The following is a 27,254-nucleotide window of genomic DNA, read 5'->3' as shown; positions in this document are numbered from 1 at the left end:
AATACTTACATACTAGCGGTATTTCAAATTCAATAAATATAATATAATAATGCCACTTACACATTCCATGAACAGAATATGTAAGTTACATCTACCATTGCCACATTTAGACATCTGCAGTTACGTCACATCTATGACTGGTATAACTAGGGCCGGATTCAGTAAATGGCGCCGAATATTAGGTGCCAGAGAGATCATATTCTGTAAAGGGCTCTCTGCGCCAAGCACCATTTATAGAAAATAGTTCTTAGCTCCAAATCCCTGTGACCAGCTTTGGGTGCGCGGACTTACAGCAAATGAAAACCTAGTGCAAGTTCGGGTGTGCAAATTGAACTCGCAACCCTGGAATTCTATAAAATCTATGCCTAAATTCTGGGAACACCCCTGACCTGCCTCTCTTGGATGGCACGTGAGCCTAGTTCAGCGCACAACAATAATAGATTAGTGTGCAGGCAGAAGCACATATTAATAATTGCCAATTTGGTGTTAACTGACTCATTTTCTAATTATTTTGCACACACATCTCAGGATTGCATGCAAAATTAGGCAACCTGTATAGAATCCAAAGGCTATAGATTTTAGGTGGCTCAATACCAGATTGCACTAGCATCCTACTGTATATCAGAATCTGGACACCCAAATGCCATTATCACCATGTGCCCACCTATACAAATAAATGCCCTATCTGTGACTTTTCAGCAGCACTATTCAGATAGCACTGGGGCACAGCAAGGGTGGAACATGGACATTCTGCATTTCTCTATCCATGTTAACAAATGGCTTTTCTAGCCACTGCTATCTGTTAAAACCAGCAGCAGTCGCCGCTGTCCACATATATTCAGTGCTGAATATTTGTAACCAGGTCAATATTCTAATGCTGTGATTAGCAATTGATTTATTTTTTAATGCTGCAGACCATGGTGCTTAAATATAATGCATGGGGTGGTGAAGGTCACTGGTTTTGTGGACAGCAGTAATATTCAGCCACTATCCATACAACTATGTAGTTTAAATTAGGACAGCCTAATTTAAACTACCAAATATATTTAAATGCGATGACAAGAATTTTAGGGGAAAATCCCACTAAACACAGCATTTACATACTGACTCAATAGAGTGTAGGGTATCATATAAAGAATATACTGAAATCTGCCAATATATTATCAACACTCATAAGATACACTTAATTCAGCTCTCAGCATATAATGCCATCTCTGGAATGTAGCTCCTGTTTGAAAGAAAATGCATCTACAAGAACTCAACTGTCCTACATCTCTGCACTGCCTTCATGCCCCACCCCACATATGTCTTCATCCATCACCAATTCCCTGCTCCTGGCTCCTATCCATCCATCTTCTATCCATTATTTCACCCAGCTAAAAGGGTTCTTCCAGCTGCAGTGCCACACACACATAAGCTGAGCAAAAGTCTCTCAAGATCACTGCTTCCCTTCCTCATTCACCCTCTGTTCCTGCCTTTATCCTTCTTGCTTTTCTATTTTCTCTCTTTTTTTCCCTTTCTTTATGTAAAGTTCATTTCTGACATGAGCACTGCAGTGTTCGGCCCCTGCCTTCCATCTGTGCACTGCTGGGATGGGCTCATGGCAGGTCAGAAGAGTGCACCCATCAGTGAAGAGCTGATGAATGCCTGCTGTTCACTGAGTTAATTGAGTTTTCAATTTACAGTGCGAAAAACTGAGCCCACCATATATAAAGCCAATGCAGGAATGTAGCTTCTGGCTGAAAGAAATTGGTAAAACTGTTAGAGTGGCACTCAAAAAAGTCCATTCTGCCCATTGCTCCTACATACCAAACATGCTGTCAAATATCCAACATTAGAGAAGAGCCTGAGAAGAACTGGAGGAAGGAGAATAAAAGGACGGAGAACTAGAGAAAAAGAAAAGGAGAAAATGTGTCCTATTTTAGTAATACAGGTCTCATAACAGGGGCTTCCTTAATTCTTTGCCAGGTTGGTTGAATTAATAATCTGAATTCATAATTCAGTCTGAGGAGGACAAAGCATGGCATGTGTGCCAAAACCAGTCCAGGGACTCCTTTCTTCCAGCCCACAGGGCCCTTCCCCTTCCTGGTGCATCCTGGGAGGGGCCTGAGACTCTGATTGGCCCAGGTTGTTTAAGGTCCCTCCTATGGGTGGGGCCTTATGCGTCTGGGCCAAACAGAGTCTCAGACCCCTCCCCGGTGCCATACTTGGTCAGACCAATGGTCCATCAAGCCCATCTGTTCCCTACAGTGGTTACTAGTACCTAGCAGAAACCCAAATAGTAGCAACATTATATGTTACTGATCTCAGGGTAAAATAGTGGCTTCCCTCATTGGCTAGTTCATATTTCCAGCCCCTAATACACAAAATCATTTTAGGCATGTCTGTCTCAATATCAGACAATGGACTTTTCCTTCAAGAACTTATTCAAACCTTTTTCAAACCCAGCTATGCTGACTGCTGTTACCACATTCTCTGGCAACGAGTTCCAGAGCTTAATTATTTATTGAATGAAAAAATATTTCCTATTTGTTTCAAAGGTATTTCCATGTAACTTCATTGAGTGACCCCTGGTTTTTATACTTTTTGAAAGAGTAAAAAAAATCAATTCACTTTTACCCATTCCATACCACTCAGGATTTTGTAGACCTTAATCATGTCCTCCCTCAACTGTCTCTTTTCAAAGATAAAGAGCCCCAACCTCTTTAGTCTTTCCTCATATCACAGGCGTTTCATCGCCTTTATCATCTTGGCTGCTCTTCTTTGATCCTTTTCTATATCTTTTTTTTTTAGCTACAACGTCCCGAATTGAACGTAATACTCAAGGTAAGGTCATACCATAGAGCAGGGGTAGGGAACTCCGGTCCTCAAGAGCCGTATTCCAGTCGGGTTTTCAGGATTTCCCCAATGAATATGCATTGAAAGCAGTGCATGCAAATAGATCTCATGCATATTCATTGGGGAAATCCTGAAAACCCAACTGGAATACGGCTCTCGAGGACCGGAGGTCCCTACCCCTGCCATAGAGCAATACAGAGGCGTTATAATATTTTTGGTCTTATTTACCATCCTTTTCCTAATAATTCGTAGCATTAAGAACATAAGCAGTGCCTCTGCTGGGTCAGACTGGAGGTCCATTGCGCCCAGCAGTCTGCTCACGCGGTAGCCCATCAGGTCCAGGACCTATATAATAATCCTCTATCTATACACTTCTATCCCCTTTTCCTTCAGGAAATCATCTAATCCCTTCTTGAAACCCAATAGCGTACTCTGTCCTATCACACCCTCTGGAAGCGCATTCCAGGTGTCCACCACCCTTTGGGTGAAGAAGAACTTCCTAGCATTGGTTCTGAATTCTGTTTGCTTTTTTTGCCGGCTGCCTCGTACACATTTGTAACCTGCTGCCATGCTTAGTATTAGCTGCTACAACATCCCTGGGCTGCTTTGAAGAGATTAGTTTGGAGAGAGGGAGACCTGAGGAGATAGGAGAGGTCTGTTCAAGAAGAAAGGGACAAAGGAGTGGAAGCAAGCAGACACTGAGGGAAGATGCAGATTTAAGGGGCCTGGAGATTGGAGCCATATGGAATGGGAGAGGAAGTGGGGCGGGGCATATCTACTACTCGATGCAGATTACTGGCAGATAGGGGGCTCTTTCATTAAGCTGTGCTAAGAAATAGGTCAGCATGTCCTCATGCAGGTCTTCCCCCTGCATTAACTCATTTCTTTCACAGCTGTAAAAAATCTTTTTTTTGTATTTGTTTCATTTATGGCCATGATCTAATGTTACAAGAAAAAAATGAAGCAAACTACAATCACATATACTTAATGAATATAATGAAATACAGTATAAATATATACACATACAATAATAATCTAATATCAAAGCTGAATACACAAATCCAAGCCCAGAACCGTTCACCCGTTGTAAAAAAATGCACAAGTACAATCATCCATAAAAAGTGTATACACCAATAAAAGATATTGGATTAATGCTTTGATATTAGATTATTATTTTATGTGTATATATTTATATTCATTATATTCATTAAGTATATGTGATTGTAGTTTGCTTCATTTTTTTCTTGTATTTATCAAAGTATTGAAGCAACCAATGATAGCTGGTTTCCTACGTATATAATTTCATGATCTAATGTTATCATTATTTCATGGCTATTAAAAGAAATCAATGTGGGAGCCCCTCCCCACCTCCTTATTTTGGAAGACAGTAAGGGCTCCTGTGTTAGGCCTGCATTAACCAGTTAGCATACACTAATCTAATCTAATCCAGAATTTCTTTAATGGCAATTCTGCAGAACAAGTTCAAGGTGATTTAAAAGATAAGAGGCCCGTGCAACATCATGGGGAAAAGTTACATCACATAGAAGGAGAAGATAGAACTGGTACAAAAGGGAGAGAGTTACAAGGGAGGGCATTGTTGCACGAGGGGGGGGGCAGGTACAATACATTTCAGAGGAGACTCAGGTAGCATCAGAAAAGTTTCAACATATTGAATTAGCATTAGCTAACTGGTTACTACTTCCATGCCGACTCTCCGCTCCCGACATGCGCCTTTACAAAAATGACAAAAATAAATGTTGCCTGCTTAGTGTACATATATGCTAAAAGTAACATAGGATGCTCTAGTGCAGGGGTGTCCAATGTCGGTCCTCGAGGGCCGCAATCCAGTCGGGTTTTCAGGATTTCCCCAATGAATATGTATGAGATCTATTAGCATGCACTGCTTTCATTGTATGCTAATAGATCTCATACATATTCAATTGGGGAAATCCTGAAAACCCGACTGGATTGCGGCCCTCGAGGACCGACATTGGACACCCCTGTTCTAGTGTAACCTGTGTTAAGCCATTTTTGCTGCATTAGTGCAATTTAATGCCTAACATGGCAGAGTAAAAAGGCCCCTATATTGACAGTTTAAAATGGTTCTGCCAGCCAACATCCTCCCTTAATTGAAACACCAAATTGGCTATCCTTCCTTGGCCTCTAGGTCCTCACATCTTTCTCAGGTCTTGGCTATGGTCTCTAGGTATATCGCTGGTTTTCCTGTACATTAATCCATCAGGATCACGGTGTCCTATTCTCACAGGCAGAGTTTTGGTGAGCACTTGCTTACATGCTACAACCCAGCAAAAACCAGTGTAATCTGGGAGAAAAGGCTAAAGAAGGGCAGCAAAGGGTTAAGAAGTCATATTGGTTGTGAGAGAAAGGGACAAATTCTGAATTATAACCACATTTGTATTTATTTATACCCCGCCTTTCCCAAGGCAGGCCACAATAGAGTACATACACAAATAGAATCACATACAGTACAACAAATCGAACATGAATAAAACAAAACATTGATAATGTAAAGCCTCCTAAAATTGCAAAGAGGCTACCAGTGCCTCGCATCAAAAAAAACTATAAATCAAGTCCCATGTTTCATCTTACAGAAGAGGTGTTTCTTCAACATTTTCTTAAAACTACTCAAACGTATTCGCTGTCGTAAATATCCCGGAAGCTTATTCCACTCCCGAGGACCCACACACGAAAACATGCTAGCTCTAGACCAGGGGTGTCCAACCTGCGGCCCAAGGGCCGCCTGCAGCCCCGTGAAGGTTTTTGTGTGGCTCCGGTCGAGGGCGATGCAATGTTTTCCTCTGCTGCCCCTGGGTGTTTACTGTCTTGCCGGCTCCCTCCTCTGTCTTGCTGCAGCGTTTGCGCATTTGTGCGGCCCCAGAAACATTTTTTTCAGCCAATGCGGCCCAGGGAAGCCAAAAGGTTGGACACCCCTGCTCTAGACAAAGCTTGCCGCAACAGTTTATTGTCGGAATGTGTAGGACGTCGTGAGTCACCGAGCGCAACGTGCGCTGTGGTTCATATGGCAGAATGCTATCCATCAAATGCTCCAGTGCCTTACTGTGTATACAAAGATGGACCAAAAACAACCCCACTGTGGAGTGGCGATGTTCCTGAAATGTATTTGAATGCTTAATTGATAAATGTCAATATTGTACTTGATTTAAGATTTGAAATGAATAAAGATTTAAAAAAAAAAAAAAAGAAATATTTTTTTTTTTTTTTTTTAATTTTCTTCTCTATGGATCTCCTAGGGTCAATTTTTTTTTTTGGTTGTATACAAAGATGCACCATGACCAGTATTTTATAAAGGATTCGGTGTTCTAATTTTAACCAAAACAAAAGATAGATAGAATTCTGTCACATAATCATTCTTTCTTAATTGAAACAGAGTTCGAACAATCGTGCTCTGGGCTACCTGCAGCGCACTCAGTGCTGATGCAGGTATACCCAGAAGCACCAAGTTTCAAGTTTATTAAGTTTTAATATGCCGACCATCGACGGGCACCTGGCCGGTTTACAACGTTAAAAATAAAAGGTTAATGCTTGGGTCTTAGCAATACATTTAATAAAGTATGGAGACCATCGACTGCATTTGTTAACATATAATAATAGAGTGGGGTGGGGGGAGGGGAGGGGAAAGTATTTGGAACAGTTTAAAAATATTTAAATATAATAATATTATAATAAATAATATGATTTAATATATTAATAATTGGGAGGATGGGGAAAATGGATGTTTTCTTTAATAATGTATGTAATATGGTGTATTTTATGCAATCTGTTAAAATTATATTAATTGTAATACACTGTCAAAGCTTGAAAATTAATAAAGAATTAAAAAAAAAGAAAGGTTAAAAATAAATCATTATAAAAAAGGGGGAGGTGTAAACATTAATTAGTCAAATTACAAGTACAAACGTGAGCTTGAGGATAAAGGGAAAGGAAAGTTAATAAATACATTGATAAGAAGGAAACAACAATTTAAAAGGGAGGGAAGGTGGGGGAAGGATATAACATCAGGGGAGGGGATTGCAGTAGTCTAGGCATGATAACACTAAACTCTGCAAGATAGTCCTAAACATAGAGACAGACAAATATGGGCGCAAACTGTTCAAGTCGCAATTAAAAAAAAAAATACCTTTTTTACCACTGCACATACCGTTTTCACGAAAATAAGCCCTAGCATGATTTTTAAAGATGCTCCTAATATAAGCCCTACCCAAAAAATAGTTAAGATCAACCCCCGAAGTTTTTTCCCCCCCCCCCCCCGAATGTCCTCAACACTCCCTGGCTCCATCCCTGCCCGATTTGCCAAAAAAAATCAGACTCGTTGATTCAGCAAACCCCCCCCCCACCCTGGCAAGACCTGAACATACCTCTGCATCCGAGGCCTCCTAAAGCAGCTGTGGTGGCAGCACTCTGAACGGGCTGCTTCACGGCCATCCCCGCTGGAGCCTTCCCTCTGTTGCATCATTGAGCGCTGCCGCCGCTGCTGTTCTTGGAGGCCTCAGAGCGGAGGAATATGACAGTCTCACAGTGAGAGGGTGGGGGTTCTGCTGCACAGGGGGAATGCAGGGAGGGATAGAAAGATACTGCACAAGGAGATGGGTGAGAAAGAAGGAAAGATGCTACACATTAGGGGGGAGAAAGGAAAGAGGAAGAATTGGAGTGGGATAGAGGAGAGGAAGGGGAGAGATGATTGTTTGTACATAAAAAAAAAAATAAGACATCCCCCCCGAAAATAAGCCCTTAATGCATTTTTTGGACCCAAGGGGGGGGGAGTGTGATGTAGTGGTTAAAGCTACAGCTTCAGCCCCTTGCTCCTTGTGACCCTGGGGAAGTTACTTTATCCCCCCATTGGCCCAGGTATATTAAAATAGATTGTGAGCCCAAAAGACAGACAGAGAAAAATGCTTGAGTACCTGAAATTCATGTAAACCATCTGAGCCCTGGGATGAACGGTATTGAAAATTGAATGAATGAATGAATGAATAGATGAATAAAATTAATATGACACTGTCTTATTTTCGGGGAAACACGGTACATGCCCCCTGAACATCAGACAAGACGCATTTGGGGGCGGAGTAATACCACGCGCTAAAACATTAGCCGCTACCCGCCTCCTCTTGAGAGGCAGTAGTTTTTAGGCCAGAGCGGGAGTTACCGCATGATGAAAAGTCATGCGTGTTAACCTCGCTAGCGCGTCTTGATAAAGGAGCCTAAAGGCTCCTTTTACAAAGGCGCGGGTAGCGGTTTAATGAGCGTAATACCACACGCTAAACCGCCAGCCACGCTAGCCGCTACCACCTCCTCTTGAGCAGGCGGTAGTTTTTAGGCCAGCGCGGGGGTTAGCGCATGATGAAAAGTCATGCGCGTTAAACCCGCTAGCGTGGCTTTCTAAAAGGAGCTCTAAGTTCCTTTGGCTAGGACCCACAATTGACCCATGTTACACTCCAAGGATTACAGTAGATGACACAGACTTTCCACTACAACTACAATCCCGAAACTTAGGAGTAGAAATTGGTGATCCCCTATCCATGAAGAGCCATGTACAATCAATAATAAAATAATCTTTTCTTGTGATGAGAAAGCTAAGAATCCATCAAAAATACTTTGAAACCTCTTAGTACAAACCTAATCCTATCTCGACTAGACTACTGTAATGTAGCACTAGTTCTTTGCTCTAACACAGGGGTTCCCATGCTTTTTTGGCTTCTGAGCTACTTTTAAAATGACCAAGCCAAAATGATTTACAAACAATAAAATAAAAAAACACAAAGCATACTGTACACAGAGAAAATGTTAATTATCATTTTTTCAAAGAGGTCAGGGCAGATGACTTTAAAATATGCAATGGACACCTCAGTAACAGCTATACAAAATAGACAAATATACCCCTCCTTTTTGTTAAACCGCGCATAGTGGTTTTTAGTGCAGGGAGCTGCACTGAATGCCCCGCACTGCTCTCGACGCTCATAGGCTCCTTGCCGCTAAAATCCCCTACTGCGGTTCTAGTAAACGGGGCCATAATGCAAAATATAGACAGCAGATATAAAGTCTCAAACGGACACCATTTTTGATCACTAAATTGAAAATAAAATCATTTTTCCTACCTTTGCTGTCTGATGATTTCATGAGTTTCAGATTGCACTTTATTCTTCTGACTCTGCATCTAGTATTTCTTCCCTTCTTTCTGCCTTCTGCATGCTTCGTTTCCTCCAGACCTCATTCCATTCCCCAGCCAACATCTCTGTCCATCCATGAGTCCAACTTTTTCTTCCTCTCTCCCTGCCCCCTTCCCTTTCTTTCTTTTTGTCTGTCTCCCAGCCCCTTTCTTTCTTTCTCTCTCTGTCTGTCTTTCTGTGTCCCTGCCCCTTTCTTACTTTCTTTCTTTGTCTTTCTTTCTGTCTCCCTTCCACCCTTTCTTTCTTTCTGCCTCCCTGTCTTTTCTGTCTCTCTGTCTGTCTGTCTCCCCTTTCTTTCTCTCCATGACACTGTCGGGGATCGTCTGCGAACAGGCCCCCAAGCCACCGCCGACTTCTGGGAACACTGCCGACTTCTGGGAACAATACCAACTTCTGGGCCCCCAAGCCACCGCAGATGCCGCTGTGGCAGAGTTCTTCATTTTCCAGCAGCCTTCTCCCTAACTTCAATTCTGACGTTGGAGAGGATGTTCCGGGCCAGCCAGGCAGTGATTGGCTGGCCCGGAACTTTCTCTCCGATGTCAGAATTGACATCGAGGAGAACTCTTCTGCAGGAAGTGCTTGGGGCCTGCAGTAGGGGACATCGGGGAGAGGAAGGCTGATCGGCCCGGTAGATCGCGAAGGCAACGCGAGTCTATCACGGAGCCAGGATGGGCTCCACAATCGACTCGCATTGCCTTCGAGATCAACCGGTCGATCGCGATCGACGTATTGGGCACCCCTGCTCTAAAACATTGCTATTGTGTCAACAACTATGCAGCAACAAGACTCATATATGGACTATGGAAATCAGAACACTTTCAGTCCTACTATATGAAACTACATTGGCTGCCCATATCCACAAGGATCAAGTTTAAATTCGGTGCCATTGCCTTTAAGATCTTGACAGGCAAAGCCCCCAACTACCTAACAGTTGGTCATCCTATTCCTGGGCGCCCCCAACAGATATTCCACCAGAAATCTTTTCCACTTAATCTTTTCCCAGCCTGCAACAATATAAAATCTACCAGACAAATTACCTTATCCATTCAATATCAATTAGCAAAATGCTGGAACCACTATCTCAGATTCAGAAAACTTTTAAAAGCATTTCTGTACCAAGACAGGGAGCTAACCCTGAAGTAACTGAAATGGTAATTGTAAAAGCATATTTCTAGACGACTGCCTAATGTAACTCCTGGGACATAACGATGAACCAACAATGACCTACTTGTTGTAACTATGTATTTGTAACTTGACCTAACTGCATTAGTAACTTCTGATCTACCTGTACTAGCAACTCTATTAAATGTCCATGTCAAACTGTCCATTGTAACTTCCTGGGTATCTGACCCAACCTCTTATTATGTAATCAGACCTTGAACTGAATAGGTAAAGGCAGAATAGAAAACCTGATTAACATAACGTAACATAACATACGAAAAGCCAGTGAAGAAAATGGAAAGCAGAGTGAAGAAAGAAGAGAAAGGAGATGGGATAAAGAAATTGAAACATGGTGAGTGGACGGTTTTATCTACAGTAAATTTACCGTCATCTTTTTTTTCAGTAGCCTCTTGTAAATGCCTCATTTATTGATGCTGTAACTGAGAACACAGTACCAACTCTACATTTATAAATGTGCATCTGTGATAGAGGTCAGTGAGGTGTCCTTACTCTCCCTTCTGTCTACACAAGGTCCCCTCTACCCATAATGCTGATTCAGTTAATGAGAAGTAGACGTATCTACATATCAGAGCAGGACAAGGCCCTGCCAATGTGAGATTTCTGGAATATGTTATTCTCATTTAAAATGATGGTTGTAAATTTCACAGGAACTGTCAGTAAAAGTTAAATAAAGGTTGTGTGATGGTCAAATGTCTTCAAATACTGCAAATATAATCTATGTATCTATTATAATCAACAAATTCTAAATTAACATCTTAGAAGTCTGTTATTTTTTTTTTTTTGGGTGGAGCAAAAAATGTAAGGACCCTTTTACTAAACTGCGGTACAACTGGGACTAACTGACCCCGATATTAAGTCCACGGGAGGCAGCCTGGCTATCTCCTACAGGCCGCAGCAATCTCCAGATATTCAGGCTGGGGCCACATACGGTGTCTGGTGTTTAATATCCTGGTCAAAGTTCACCGCCTTGGACCTAGCCAAGCTGATATTCAGCAGCCAGCCCACTAAGGCAAAACAGTAAAAGATAGATCTACTTCTTAGATGGTCTATCTAGCTGCTAGCCTTAGCCGTCCAGCCGCTGAATATTTGCTGTGACCAGTTATGTCACCGACCAATCTGGCAAGTGGGAGATAACTGGCTATATCCCTCTAAATATTGGGGTTTAGCGAGCCAAATGGCATTTAACCAGCTGGGAGCTAGTCTCAGTTAGAGCGCTGGTCTTTGACCAGAGGGCCGCCGCGTGAGCGGACTAATGGGCACGATGGACCACTGGTCTCACCCAGCAGCGGCAATTCTTATGTTCTTATGTACGGGAGCAGAGAGGAGGAGAGGCCAGGTACTTCGAACTGGATTGGCCAATATTGGAAACAAGACACTGGGCTAGATGGACCATCGGTCTGACCCGGTACGGCTTTTCGTAAAACATGTTGTCTGTTCTTGAGCACCAACCCCACATTAAGGGCTTAACGTCCTTTAGTAAAATGGCCCCTTATTATAGTCTACTAGTGTGTTCCAAAGGTTTCTTTTGGTTCTGTGTCCCAGATCCTGTTTCTGCTTTACATAAATATGATCGTAAATTGTTCACCTGTAATCTTTAAGAAGACATGAGAAAAGTAGCATACCCCTCCCCCCACCTTTTACAAAAACCGCAGCACAGTTTTTAGCACCAGGTGTGGCAGGGACAGCTCGGACACTCATGGAATTCCTACGAGCGTCAGAGCTGTTACTGCACGGCCAGTGCTAAAAAACCGCGTTACAGTTTTATTTTAAAAAAAGGGGGTGGTGGATAATATGGTATTCATAATACATTTGCAAATACCATTTTCTCTTTCTTCTAGAAAACTGATAATGTCCATAATAAATTCACTGTACGCCTGTAAAATCCTTTGCTTCTTATTTAAAAATGCATTCAAAAGCCATCTGCCTCATGATAAACACCACAAAGAAAGCCAATGCAAAACGAAAAGAAATGCGGTTTTAAAGCGAAAGTTAAAGTCAAGCAAAAATGTTAAATTCAGATGGAATAAAATTCTGCTTAGCATTCCTGTGCCCGTCTATGACTGAGTATGTGGATTATTCAGCTTACATTTTCCTATATTGGGATATTGGACTACGACTACTACTATTTATCATTTCTATAGCGCTGCAAGGCGTATGCGGCGCTGTATATTTAGCATGCAATAAACAAACATAAAAACAACTTATAGACTCGCGTTAGAATTAAGTTTACACTTGTATTTTTATCTCTTCCTGACGACGCTAACTCAAAACTCGAGTCGAAGGGAGGCTTTTTGATTCTATATACACGGGGACTTTAAAGGGTGTTATTGAAGTGGATACAAGTGCGGGAGATTTTCGATCTACCGCCTTCTTATTTCATCTTGAAGATAAGTGAATTATTAATCGTGCTTATGTGCATTTATCATTGAAAGTTATTTTTCATCAAGAGTTGAAGGCTGGATATAAGGGATGTTTAAAAGTGCTATGATGATCCCTTAATACGACCGGCGCTTGTACTTTCATTAGTACGTTGAAGCACTTCTTGGTTGGTGACTGAACACTTTAATTTGCACACGTTGCACTTTATAGAAATTTTTAATTGTTCTGTTGGAAATACTATGTAAGTATCAACTTGTGGAGTATTTTTTTAGTGTACAGTACACATTTTAACACATATATTATATTAAATAACTCCTTAGTAAATTGAGTTCTTTTAACGTATATTTATTCCTGTGCCTAATTTTTTTTGCTCACCTCCACATTTTGCACAACATGGACCAAAACAGGTGAACATTTTTTAGGAAAATCCTAGGCTTCAAAGTTTCTTATTCTGAAAAATTCAAACAAAAAAGACATAAAGCAGAGCAAAATAGCAGAAGAGATGCAACCAGTCAAACACTGAAGAATAAGGGCTCCTTTTACTAAGGTGCGCTAGCGTTTTTAGGGCGCGCTGAAGATTAGCATGCGCTAAAACCGCTGCTTAGTAAAAGGAGCCCTAAGAGTAGCCACAAAAACAGAATCCAACCTACAGAGCTGGAGCAACAGTGTCCAGTCCATTAGCCACGAAAGAGGAGAACTCAAGCCAGTCACAGCAAAGGAGAAATTAGAGGAAGGCAGCAACAACCCATCCTATACCACAGATCCAGACTGAAGACGAGACAGAGTGAAAGAGAAGCAAAGGAAAAATAAGGGATGTGGAAGATTACTCCTGAGCCTATCACCCTATCACCTTCATCCTATACCCTCTCATTCCGGAGCTTCATATCAAAATGAAAGAGGCTCAACTCAAGCACACATTTATCATGTAGGTAATTAATCATCACTATCATATATGTTCTCTCCCGCCGTTCCATTAAACTATACATATTGAGAGATCTTTAAGTCTGTCTCCATACGCCTTATGATAGAAACATAGAAACATGAAACAGTTGTACGTGGTATATAAATTTTTTAATAAATAAATGATGGTAGATAAAGGACAAATGAGCCATCTAGTCTGCCCATCCGCAGTAACCATTATCTCTTCCTCATCCGGAAGACTATTCCACACATCTACCACCCTTTCTGTTAAAAAGTATTTCCTTAGATTACTCCTGAGCCTATTACCTCTCAACTTCATCCTATGCCCTCTCATTCCAGAGGGCATGAAGGAGACTCAACCCACATGCATTTACGCCATGTAGGTATTTAAACGCCTTTCCTCCAAAGTATACATATTGAGATTAGAGAATGACATGGGGGAAAAAAATCTGTCCTCGTCACTGCTCCGGCCCACCATCCCTTTCACCGCCCCGTCACCACCATTCCCTTCACCGCCCCGTCACTGTCACCATCATCCCCTTCACCGCCCCATCACCGTCACTGCCATCCCATTCACCCGCAGCATCCATAGAAGCCTCAGTACTGCAATATTTAGCTTATTCCTTCCTTATAAATCAAAGTTCTGGCTACTGAACTGGAGAAAGAGATGTTCAGCTGGCAGGGCTTTGTTTATAAATTTTTATCAACACAACTAATATACTACTTTATCCTAAAGCAAAAAAAAAAAAAAAAGAAATATAATTTTTTTTTTTCTACCTTTGTTGCCTGGTTTCTGCTTTCCTCATCTTCTCATTCAATTCCTTCCATCCACTATCTCTCTTCTCTCTGCATCTTCCATTTGCTCTGTTACTGTGCCTCTCCCTTTCTACCCCCCCCATCCAAATTGGTCTGACACCCATCTTCATCCCTCTGCTCTCCTATAGTCTGGCATCTCTGTCTTCTTCACTGCCAGCATCTTTTCCCCACTCTCTCTTCCCCATTTCCCTTCAGCGTCTCTCTCCCCACTCTCTCTTCCCCATTTCCCTTCAGCGTCTTCTCCCCACTGTCTTCCCATGTCCTTTCAGCATCCTTCTCCGCACTCTGTTTTTCCCCATGTCCTTTCAGCGTCCTTCTCCCCACTTTGTCTTCCCCATGTCCCTTCAGTGTCTTTTCCCCACTCTGTCTTCCCCATTTCCCTTCAGCATCTGTTTCTCTCCACTGTGTTTTCCCCATTTCCATTCAGTGTCTGTTCCTCTCCACTCCACCTTTCCTCCCTTTCTCCCTCCCTGCCCCTTACCTTCGTGGCGCTTTCACTCCCCCCCCCTGCAGTGAGAACACCTCTTAGCCACATCCACTATGCACCCGCGCCCCCCCTCCCAGGCAACAGGCCCGGTCCGACAGGCAGAAGGAGTGTTTCCTGCTTGCAGCGCACAACTGTGCCGACAAACCTCCCTGTCCTTTACCTTCGTGGCCAGCGATTTCTAAACTGCCTTCTTATAAGAGCCGGAGCGTTGAAGTTGCATATGGCTGCCGGAAAGGTCATCTCTGATGCAACTTCCAGTTCTTCTGTCGCGCACATAAGTCCTTCACCCCCTAAATCAGTGTTTCTCAAACTTTCTCAAGCCGGGGCACACTAAAAGTAGTAGCCACGGCTCGAGGCACCTGGAAGTGCATGGATGTCACCGTGATGACATCATATGCATGCATGACATCATCATGTTAACATCCGCACATGCTTAGAGGTCCTTCAGATGGGCCCTGAGACGCCAGTAGGGGGTGCCAGCAGGAAAGAGGGCCAGAGAGAAGGAGAGGCGCTGGCACCGGCTGATTGCCTACAGCTGTGTTTCTCAACTACTTTGAGCTAAGTACCTTCTAAATCTAATAAATATCAACTGAGTACCCCAACCACAGACTTGCCAAGCTCCGCCCTAGCTCTGCCCCAGATCCCACCCCCTTTACTAATTGTAAATGCAATTTTTTTCCATTCATTTTTCATATACACACAATATACACAGCAGATATAAATTCTCAAAATTGGCACATTTCAATCACTATATTGAAAATAAAATCGGGAGGCCATGGGGGGAGCCGGAGGATGCTGGAGAGAAGGGGGAAACACGCAGGCCTTCGTCAAATTGGGCAGGTCAGATGGCAGGTGCCTCTTTTCCTCCTCAGTGTGCCACGGCACACTTGGAATCTCAGGAGGCACATAGTTTGTGATACATTGCCCTAAAATGTTCCTTTCCTTCAGGTTTTTGCAGCCCAAATGTATGACCTTGCTCTTCTTAGCATTAATTTAAGCGTTTGTTATAGTTTATCTTTTATGTTTTAAAATTCAATAAAGATACTTGAACAAACAAAGTAATATTACTTTACAGAAAACTAGAATCTTGAATAGCCCAAAAAATATTAAATTGCATAGTTGAGTTTATTTTTTTGCAGACAAGTAGTACAAAACTTTTTTATGGACTGGTCCCTGCAGCAAAATTTCTCTAAAGCAGAACCTGTAGAAATGTTGATAGACAGTGCACCTTACTATAGATAGAACCAGCTGTTACAGCAGAAAACTGCAGTTAGAAAAGGCCCTCGTTTTAGTTAAAAAAAAGTGTTTTGGGGGGGGGGGTGGAGGAACAGAGATAGGGCTGGGAGAAAGAAAGAGGAGAGATGTGCGAGGGAAGAGGGTCTCCACTCCAGTTTCCTCTGGAGGATGTCCCTTTGAAGACCTCCTCCCGCCCTGGACCCAATAGGAAGTGTCCGGATCAAGCAGTTCTCTGCCCCTCTTCCCCCCCCCCTCCCCTCCAGGTCACTCACTCGGAGCTCGCTCTCCGCACAGATCCAGAGCTCTCACTCCCATCGCACTCCAAGCACAGCTTCCTCGTTTGGCGATCTGCGCTGCGCGGTGGCAAACGACTTCTACTCCAGTTTCAAGCCTCCCCCTCCTGAAAGGGGTAAAACGCGGACCTCACGGATCTAAAACCGCACGTCCTTAAAAAAAATCTGAGGTCCGCGCCACTTTTAGTCTCTGGCTCTGACAGACCTCTCTGCTAATACTTATGCTTGGCACGTCGGGGCATTTCTTTGCCGGTTGGGCCAGCACAGTTCACCCTTTCATCGGGGCAGATAGGTCCAGTGCACGCTCTCGGATCCAGGTAAGCAGCTGCGCCGGGTGAGGCCGCGCAGACATCGATCCGCCAGGACACTTGCGCGCCTATCCAAAACTACTCCCGGACTCAGTTGACGTGGATTGGGATTTGTACGGGTGACTGAAAGTTGGGATGATCGGATAGACGCATAACAGGAAAGTGAAGCCGACGGGACTTTTTTTTTTTCTTTGGTAATCATTTGTGGAAACCTTGCGCAGCCGCCACAAGAGGCTGCTTCCCCACTTCCGTGTGTGTTTTCGCCTCTGGGATGAAGGAATTTTGGAGATCCACTGACGTGGTCTGTGGTGGGGTGTTTTGTTGTTTTTTTTTCTATTTCTTTTAGTATTCTACGTCAGAAATATGTGGAAGCTGTAGAAAACAGCACAACTGTAACACTTTTTTTTTTTTTTTACTAACCAAGGCTACAGTCAAGATAAATACTGGCCTCATTACTTTTAAGGGGGGAAAAATCGTAACCTGATTATAAGAGCCAAACAAAACAAAAAAAATAAGGACTGTTGTGCTTTTCCTGTCATTTTGACAAATGTAGTCAACATCCTCCCCTCAGCTCCCCCTGCCAGTGATTCTTTAAGAGCACAATGAATTGGTGCATTGATGAGTGGGTTTTTTTTTTTTGTTTTTTTTGAGAGCACACAAACTGGCAGTTTTAAGCTCTCTTGCTGCTTGATTACAGAGAAGAACACAGCCTAGATTATCTCATTTTTTCCTGTATTTTTGGAACGCGGGGGGAGAAGAAAAAAAAAAAAAAAACAAACCCTGGTGTTACAGATGCATTACGCTGGGACGTCAAATGGGGGGGGGGACTTCTTCTTATAGGTTGAGGCGTGTGCTGATCTGAAGAGAAAAAAAAAAGGGGGGGGGGAGAGAAAAGCCTTGGCTTTAGTCCCGGCTCTTTGCTCTTCCTAGAGTGAAAGCGAGGACACAGGAAGGCAGAAGGGGCTGCGCTGCTGCACTTGTCAGAGGCGCCTCCAGTGACTTTCTGGACAGTGGTCGTCAGTACCGGCAGGAAAACGCCAGCCATTTAGGAGGGACTGCTCTCCCCACATCTGGAGGGAAGGCGAGAGTTTCGGCTGCTCCTCGTTTGCGTCTTCTTTAAAAAAGATCAGGCGCCGGCTTAGCATTTGCCATGGGTCTGGTAGAAAAGGCCCCCGATTTCCTGCTTCTGGAGAGCAAAAAATCCTGTTCCACGCAAGGAAGTTGAATGGTGTTTTTTTGCCTTTGGCCAGAAACCAATGTGACAAAAAACAAAACAAAACCCACAACAACAACAACAAAAAAGCCAACAACATTTGGGCAAAGGGAACGACAAACGCGCAGCTCGACTAAAATCTGTGGATCTTACACCCGGCTATAAAGGGATTTTGGATTTTTTTTTTTTATTTACTGTTTGGAAGAGGGGGGGGTTGTGGAGCCAGAGACGTCTGTGCGTTTTTACCTGCCATGGGATTGGAGATTTCTTAGGTGTTCTGGGATCCAATTGAATCTTCCTTGCCTTTTGCGCGGAATTGGGACATATATGAGATGGAAAGGCGAGGGCTGCTTCGCGCCCTGTGTTACCTAATGCTTAACGCGCCCCTGCTCTTCAGCGTAAACGGTGAGTAGAAAACTTTCCCGCACTCTAGATCCGGCTGGAGAGGATATGTGCCCAGTTGCAAGTTTATTCGCAAAAGAACGAGAGTTGTGTGTCTAATCCGTGCAAATCCCCCCTCCCCCTCCCTCCTTTTCAACGCATGGAATGTGATAAAGCTGTCTCGTGTGTGGTATGTGTGTAGTTTTGGGGTTTTTTTTTTTTAATTTGCTGTGGTAGAAACCTTGATCCAGCCGCAACAGATAATCACAACTGAATTTAGAGGGTCTTGAATCTTTTCCAACATCGCTCAGAAATTATGAGCGCGTTATTTCGCTTCAGTGCTGCGTTTATTTCATAAGGTGACGTGTATTCTTTTAATAGTTACTCTACTCTATACCATGTATTTTCATAAACCTGGTTTTGCTTTATTTGCAGCCAGATGAGGGTTTTTTTCCCTCCATACTGTTCTTCCAGGGGAAGAAAAAAAAAAAAAGGGTTAAAGAGTCTGAGATCTCCAGCCATCTGCAGGACTTGGTTGCCACAAACGTGTGTGTGTGTGTACACAGACACACAATTGAATGATGCTCAGCATTGTCCAAATAATCTTGAAGAGAAATGTCCTCTTTATCCTCTTCTAGCATTAAAATATTGTTTATAAACTCCTGTCCTTGTCCTTATTAAGGTTTATTAAATTATCATATAACAGATGTCTTTTATCTTTGGCGTCCCTGTATTTCTGATGAATCTATTGTGACTCGAGGTAGGCTTGGGATCTCCTTGATATATCAGAACCAGGGAAGAAATTGATTTCAGGGAACCCAAGGAGAGACAAGCTGCTTCGGTTTCTGTGCGTTTTGGGATCTCAGCACCAGGGCTAGTGGAAAGTTATTTAGGCGCCCTAAATCCATTATTACCCTCCCCCCCCTCTCCCCCGGAGATCATGGTCTGTGCGTGTAATAATAAGAGCAATTTCCACATTTACCCAGGTAAATGGTTTATATAAAAATCCACCGCCTTTCCTGCAGTTAGAAGTATGTATTGAGGGTCTTTTGAGTTTGTGCAGCTATCAGGATCCATAGGTTTTGCTGTAACTGCTGCTGCTCTTTGCTGACATCCCCCTCCCCCTTTCCGAAGCTGCTATCATAGGCAATAGCCTAGTCGGACTGGGCCAGATCAGATTATACTGAAACAACTCGGCTGGTCTTTTAATCTCTCTCGTTAACCACTCCTGTGATTCTTATCTTCTCCCCTCAGCCACATTCACGGAAGTCCCCAAAGATGTGACTGTCAGGGAGGGAGATGACATTGAGATGCCGTGCGCGTTTCGGGCCAGTGGATCCACTTCATACTCTTTGGAAATCCAGTGGTGGTACCTAAAAGAGCCGGCCAGGGAACTAGCACACGAGTTAACCATCGGTGCTGGCAGCAGAAACAAGGTAACTTACCAGCTTTTTTTTGTTTGTTTTTCCAGACACACATAACCGTGTATAATATGCATGTGGACACAGGATATACTTGGCACTAACCATGTTTACCTATAGACCAGGGGTTTCCAACTCAGTCCTGTGACACAGGAAGCCAATCTAGTTTTCAAGTTATCCACACCGAATATGTATGAGATAGATTTGCACACAGTGAGGATAAAGCATGCAGATTTATTCATGCTTATACATCGTGGATATCCTGAAAACCTGACTCGCTGGGGGTATCCTGAAAACTGGGTTGAGAACCCCTTCTGTAGTCAGAAAATAGAACACATTTACTAATACAATAAGGGTAGATGCATAGGAATATGCTATAGGCTTTTGGAAAGTACACGTCTACCTGGTTTTAGTGGTGTGAGATTCATGATGAAAGGTATCTCCAGTCACTGGAAATGTGGTTTGGAAATTTCAAAGCTCTTTTTTTCAGAACTGAAACATATATTCGTTAATAGCTATGTGTTTTAGACACTAACGATATATGAATTTTTCCATTTGTAGTAACCCTGAAGAGTTAGCTGTTGTAGTAAAAAAATAAGTCATAAAGTAGGTAGCACACCGTTTTTGTGTTCTAACCTTAGCCAAAAGCAGACTGGAAAAATGCAAACAAAGCATCGTTGAACATTTCAAGTTTTGTTTAAAAAAAAAAAGACTGACTCCTGGCAAAAGCAATAGTGAAAAGCACTTTTTCACAAGCTACTGAAGAATTTCGTAGAAGCAGGTGTAATCATCGTGCCCGTAGAGTTCAGTAGAAGCTCAATAGCCTGTTGATAAAGCAGCCCCTTGGGGCTGAAAGCAAACGCCGTGTCGCTGCATTTTGGCAGGCCCCCTTGCTCCTTGCAGGGAGCAGCGGCTCTTGCTGGCATGCAGTGTTGATCTGCATATCAACAAGGTCAACCAGCTGAAATACGGAGCGCAGAAGTTTAAGGGGCTTCCTTCCAATCTTTTGAGAGACGTCTAGCTTAGAACTGGAAGCCTGGAAGGCGCTCCCTGCGGAGCTATGCCTCTAATGAGCATTCCGGTCCAGCCCTTTTGTGAGCAGTGCTGTCAGCGGGGTTCGCAAAGGGAGGGCGTAGCAGGCTGGGGGCTTAGTCGGGCCTGCTGGCTGCAAAGAAAGCAATGTCAGTCATGAAAAATGCTGAGTCCCTTTGCCAGGGATCGAGCTGTTTCTCAGGAAATGGATGGGGGTGCATCAAATCGAGAAGCGGGGGGGGGGGAAAGGGAAGGACCAGTGAATACCTAAGACTTGTTTCCCCACAATAATAATTATCTAATAAATGCATGATATGTGAAAGCCCTCCAGTTGATTGCGCCCGTTTTTGGGGTTTTTTAATTAGAAGGCAAAGATCTCATATCACAGTTCAAACTCACATAACACGCAGATAGCAAGTTACCCCAAACCTGTGCAAAATGATATATCAAACACAGTTGCAAAATAGTTGCTTATGCGGCTTCCAAACCAGGATTGTTTGCTACAAGTGCATTGTCATTGGAATAGTATTGCTGCCAGTTAATCTCTGTCTGTATTGCTTTTCAGGTAACAGCAAACAAGGATGCAACCAAAATTAGTGTAAGTGCAGATTTAAAGACGTTTTTTTCCACATGCAGAATTTTTTTTTTGTTAATTTAGTGCGGAGGGAGAGGGGGAGGAGAGAGGAGCGAAGGGAGTAATATTTCCATCTGTTTTGGAAGACCAGAACAACCAATTGTGAATCCCCTGACGATCTGGAATCACTTAAATCCATACTCATTTTGGAACTGGCATCACATTTGGCCCATCTGCATGAAGAACTGCATACCTAAGCCCAGGTTTTTGGATAGTTGTCTTGTTAGGCCTGTGACAAAACTTCTGGCTTTTGGTAATATACAGCAGCTGTCTCAGACTATTACATCAGAGTATTTGAGCTTCTTGATATTGGTAATTTGATGCACATCATGCTGGGTGAATGGAGTCCTTGTCTTCAGTTCTCTCCACTGGCTTTACACTATATAGAACCTTCCTGATCTGGTAACCCTATTTCTCTGTCTTTCTCCTCTAGTGTTTTGGTCTTGATTTTGTTAGGGCTAGAGAAGGAGAAGAAAAAAAGAATGATGTATATTTTTTTTGTTTTGCTGTTTTAGGTACATTTTTATAGCATTTAAAGATGTTTCATATTGATCCTTTGTTTGTACTGCATGTGTGTATATAATGCTGGAAGGAAAATAATAAATGTGATCACCCCCAAACATTTATATATTTATATATATATATATATATATATATATATACAGTGTTCTCCCCAGGGCCTTTCAGCCGGGCGCTCCGCCCAGCTAATTTAGATGAGCGCCCGGCTGTAATCTCGATCGCAATCCTGCTGCCGCTGCCGCCTTCTGCTCAACATTTTAAAAAAACCCTTCTCACCGGCTTGGAGATTTACCGGGCTGACTCGGCACAGCCTGAATCGCAGGAGCCTGACTTTTTTTTTTTTTAGTTTTTAACGCCAGCAAGCGACTTGAACTCGTGCTCCGGGGCTCTAACATGTGCATGCCGCTTCTCTCCGAAACCGGAAGTCACGTCCTGAGGGAGGAAGAGAAGGGAAGTCGGCATGCACACGCCCCGGAGCATGGGTTCGTTATAGGAGACAGGTCAGCTTACAACTTGCTCTTGCTTGCTTCGGGCTTTCTTCGCTGCCGGATCCTGCCTACTTTCTGTTTCCGAAAGTAGGCAGGACCCGGCAACGAGGAAGGCCCGAAGCAAGCAAGAGCAGCGAGTTGTAAGCTTCCTTCCGTTGCTGACTTATGGAAGATAGGTCAGTGATGGAAGGAAGCTTACAACTTGCCTTAGTCCAGCCCTGCACAACATGCGGCCCAAAACGGATCTCACTGCCGATATGGCTCTCACTCCGCTCTCCTTTGAAGATTAGCTCAGGAGGCAAGATTTAGCCCGAGATCAGACCAACATTAAAGGGCATCTGAGCAGATGTCCTGTTTTTCTTTACCTAAAAATACCACCTTGTCTAATGTAATCTCTGATCAGATCCTTAAGAGTGATGCAACTATGTATGCTGGACAGTCTCCTCCAGTAAACAGAGCTTTAAAGCCTGCAGCCATACAGAACCAGATGGTCAAAGGGCTCCGAAGTGTAGTATTGCCAAGGGATCTGTCTCACAAGTTTCTGCTGCTGGCAGATGTAAACACAGCACAAGAAATAGAGACTTGTGGCATTCTGTGTGGAAAGCTGATGCATAATGAATTTACTATTACCCATGTAATAGTACCAAAGCAGTCTGCTGGACCAGACTACAGTACAGTGATATGGGGAATATGGAAGAATTATTCAGTGTTCAAGATCAACATGATCTCCTCACAGAAGAAAGACGGAGAGAAAGAGAGAGGCAGATACTGAAGAGGGGGGGAGAGAAGGGAAGGAGATAGAGATTCCAGACCATGGGGTGGAGTGGCAAGGAAGGAAGGAAGGAAGGAAAGGAGAAGAGAGAGATGCAAGAGCATAGGGGAAGGGTGGAGACAAAAAATGGAGAGGGGTTGAAGCTGAAATAAATCATGTTCAAAGGAGAGAAAGGGCACAGGATATGGAGTTTACTGAAGAGACATAGAAAGAGGGAAGATACCATATGGAACAGAGAGAGGGCAGACACTGGATGGAAAAGGCAGAAAGGGTGGACAGTGGATACAAGGGGCAGAGATAGGGTGGACAGTAGATGGAAGGGGTAGAGAGAGGGTAGAGGCTGGGTGGAAGGGAGCGAGGACAAATGCTGAATAGAAAGAAGAGAGTGAAGAGAAGATGACTAAAGCAGAAACGACAAAAGGTAGAAAAAAAATATTTTTGTTGCTTTACGTAGAATCAAGTAGTATTGTAACTGTATTGATTAAAATTTATCAATAGGAAATGGAAATAAGGCAATTTTGGGAGGGAATAAACCCCTTTCCTCAGGTCAGGAAAGAATTTGGCCTCTGAAAGCTAATTGAAAAATGGATTAGTCCAATAAAATGGTATTTTCATATTTCTCATTATTTTATTTCTATTTGTTAATTTGTAAAGTGGTGACTGTTATGTAGAAGTTTTTTTCAAATTTACATCTACTGTCTTTATATTTTGCACAGTATTAGGGGACATGTGTCATTGTTTCTGTGGTGTTGCATTGTATGCAGAGTCTGGTTTCTTGGTTCAGTTTAACTTTTGACTACATATTTCTATTTTTAGTTTGTGATTATTCCATATTGGGCGAGGGTGTATCTGTGTTCTGTGTGTATGAAAAGGACATGGCTTTCTGTTAGCATCGACTACAGGATCAATTGACTGTGTAGGATCTGGTTTGTTTAGTTTTACAATGCGTGTGTTGGTGTTCTAGTGCTCACTGCAGTGTTTAAGATGCTGCCTTTTCCTAGATGCACCCTTATTGTGTGACTCATATATTTTTTTATATAGAGGAGGGGGTTGTTAAAAAAATGATTAGCACTGGCTATCATATATACTAGGTACACCACTGGATTTAATGACTCTATTCTAACTTTACTGTTGACGTAGGTGTTGTCCCCCCCAACACACAGACACACATTATAAAGAATTAAATTAAAGTTGTATTATCAAGTAGCTTTCAAAAGACATTATAAGCAAATAAAAATAAAATATTTTTAATACATTGCTAATTATTACCTGCATCTTTACCTATTCTGTTTTGCCCTAGCTCTTACTTTGCACTATAGCAAAATAAAAAAGAAGCAGATAAAGATCAATCACACAGTGCCCTTCAAGGCTCAGTAACACCTCTCCATAAATTATGTGGAAGAGGTCTGGAAGTGGGGATAGCATCTATTTCATATCCTCAGTGAGACCTCAGGAAGGAACCTAGTGATCAAAACATTATTAGAGGTGTTGTACAGCCATTTCTTGTATGATTGGATGAGCTATATTTATCTTTTTTTTTAGTTGTTTAAATTCATGCAGAAATAAATGGTTAGATTGAACCTAATGACTTCATTAACGCATTTCCCTTTTTTAAACCTCTATACTATTTGAAAGAGGGTGAATATCTAATTATTCACTTCTAGAATTGGATACTTCTTAAATTTAGTAAAAATATTATCCCAGGACAAGCAGGCATGATATTCTCACATGTGGGTGACGTCATCTACGGAGCCCCGATGCGGAAGCATTTTCAAGCAAACTTGATTGAAGATTTAAGTTTGCTCTACTGCTCCACGCATGCGTGCCTTCCTGCTCCACTAGGGGGTGCATCCCCTCGTGGTCTCCAGTTCAAAATTTTCCGCGAGCCTAGAAGACGTGTTTTTCAGGCTCTGCCCCAACTGCCTTCTAGCACCGCGATTTTTTCTTGTTTTTTCACGATTAAGTCGCTGTGCGCGAATTGCTTACCTTTTTACTTGATTCCTGCTTCGTTTTCAACGACCCGGAGGCTTCCGGGTCCCTGTGGCCGCGTGGCTAATCGAGCCGCGGCTACTTTCGATTTAATGTCCCGGCCTTTGACCGGCTTTAAAAAGTGCACCCGGTGCGAGCGGCTTCTCTCTCTCACAGACCCGCATCGCCGGTGCATCCTTTGTCTGGGGGCGACTCATCCAACCGACTCCTGCCCCCAGTGCGCTATTTTCCAAAACCGGGCCCTCCGCCGAAGAAAAGCCCGCATGGCGGATCTCTTCACCCCGGACCAACCCTCCACCTCGGCCTCGAGGTCGGCCCTGGCCTCGGCCCCGGCCTTGACCTCGGCCCCGGAAACCTCGGCATCGCCTCGAGACTCGACCCCGAAGTCCTCGGGACAACAGAAAGCCTCGGCTCCGGGTAAGTCCCCTCTTCCCTCTTCAGGTTCTGTAACAGCGAAGAAGCCAGCCTCGGGGACAACGGCGACGCATGGCGGAAGCCCCATGCTTACAGCTCCGTCTAAGCCCTCCAAGCCTTCGGGCCGTGCCTCCACCACACGGGAATACTCTGATACGAGGTCGCCCCCGGTGGAGCGCACCGAGGCAGTGGACATGCCTTCGATGCTGTCCGTGCCCGTCTTCCAGGACCTACTCCGAGCGATGATCACGTCGGAGCTGTCCGCTGCAATGGCCCAGTTCCAATCGGCCTCGACCTCGAATGTGCCAGACCAGCCTGAGCCTCACACCGAACAACCTCGAGGAAAGGTGCGCAATCCTCGCCGCATCCCATCCTCCTCGGACTCCTCGCCGAGACGCCCGAGACGTTCCCCCTCCGCGGACCGCCGAGGGGCAAAACGTCGGGCTAGAACGACAGAAACCTCGAACCGCCGTACCTCCAAGAAGGCCCGAGGTTCACCAACCCTACGAGGCCGTTCTCCCACACCTCGTACGGGACCACTAAGGGTGGCTGAGTTATCACTCTCCAACCCGCGCATCCTCCGAACTCCCCCTCGGACGTATTCTCCGAGGGAGTCCGGATCGAGGTCACCAATCCGACATCGATCGGTACCCCTAACCCCGGCATCGTCTCCGAGGGGCTCCTCGAGACGCCGAAGATCGACAACCCCGGAACACTCTCACAGTGCTTCCCCAACCTCGGAGCATGGATCAGAGCAGGAACCTCGATACTCGAGGGAAGCCTCCCTATCCTTCTCCACCCGACGAAGGCCTCGCTCCCCGACCCCGCACGGGGCCCCCGGGGACATCTCGCCCATCCTTCACTCGCTTTGTCCAAGACATGGGACACGCATTGGACTTAGACCTCCAGTCCGACTCCAGATACTCGAAGGAGTACCTGGCGGAGCTGGATATGCCATCACTGCCCAGAGAGTCCCTTCGCTTACCACCTAACCCGGTACTCCAACAGGCCTTCTTCAGGAACCTGGAGACCCCCTACATGGTCACGGCCGTACCCTCCAAAATGGAGGCCAAGTACCGCACAGTACCTTACCCGGGATTCGAGCAACCACAGCTCTCCCACCAATCGCTGCTAGTGGAATCCTCCTTGAAAAAGGCTCACCCGTCCCGGGTCTCAGCAGCGGTCCCCCCAGGCCGAGAAGGCCAAACCCTGGACAAGTTCGGCAGGATACTATACTAAAACGCAATGATGGCCTCTAGGGTGCAAAGCTACACTTTCACCTTCACATCATACCTCATTGGACTATTGAGAGCCTTTGAGACTGACCTACCGGCCTCCCGGCAGGGAACGTTCAGCCTGCTTTTAGAGTCCCTCTCCAACCTGCGCCTTCATCTATTCCACGCGGCCTACGATGGCTTCGAACTCTCCTCCAGAGAAGCAGCCTTTGCGATCGCCATGCGCCGACTAGCTTGGCTGCGCCTGGTCGACATGGACCCCAACCTACAGGACCGGTTGGCTAACCTCCCCTGCGTGGGAAAGGAATTGTTCGATGACACTATCGAGGCGGCGACAAAACGCCTCTCCGAACATGAACGCTCGTTTGCCTCCCTTGTCCGGCAAAAGCCCAAACCGCCAGCGCCCAGGCCATACAGGGCCCCTCCGCGCCGCTACCCACAAAAGTCCACCCCTGCTTTCTCGCGGCCCCCACCCAGACGTCCGCAAGCC

General features: G+C 44.2%; 1 protein-coding gene across 2 annotated transcripts in view; it reads left to right on the top strand.

Moving 5' to 3' along the window:
* Window positions 1-16,456: 16,456 nt before the first annotated feature.
* The window catches only part of VSTM2B (V-set and transmembrane domain containing 2B), a 122,644-nt gene continuing 111,846 nt past the window's right edge, over window positions 16,457-27,254 (top strand). The window contains exons 1-3 of one of the 2 annotated variants that reach the window (XM_033943508.1): window positions 16,457-16,675; window positions 19,515-19,696; window positions 21,279-21,311. In XM_033943508.1, the coding sequence (XP_033799399.1) occupies window positions 19,571-19,696; window positions 21,279-21,311 (159 nt within the window). In that variant the 5' untranslated portion in view covers window positions 16,457-16,675; window positions 19,515-19,570. Of the gene's footprint in view, window positions 16,676-17,550; window positions 18,285-19,514; window positions 19,697-21,278; window positions 21,312-27,254 lie in introns of those variants that run through there. The other variant, XM_033943507.1, reaches the window with a different exon arrangement.

Source organism: Geotrypetes seraphini, chromosome 4 (genome assembly GCF_902459505.1).
Source record: "Geotrypetes seraphini chromosome 4, aGeoSer1.1, whole genome shotgun sequence".
Classification (NCBI taxonomy): domain Eukaryota; kingdom Metazoa; phylum Chordata; class Amphibia; order Gymnophiona; family Dermophiidae; genus Geotrypetes; species Geotrypetes seraphini.
The sequence above is the reverse complement of the archived record's forward strand: the minus strand, read 5'-3'. Positions and strand labels throughout refer to the sequence as shown.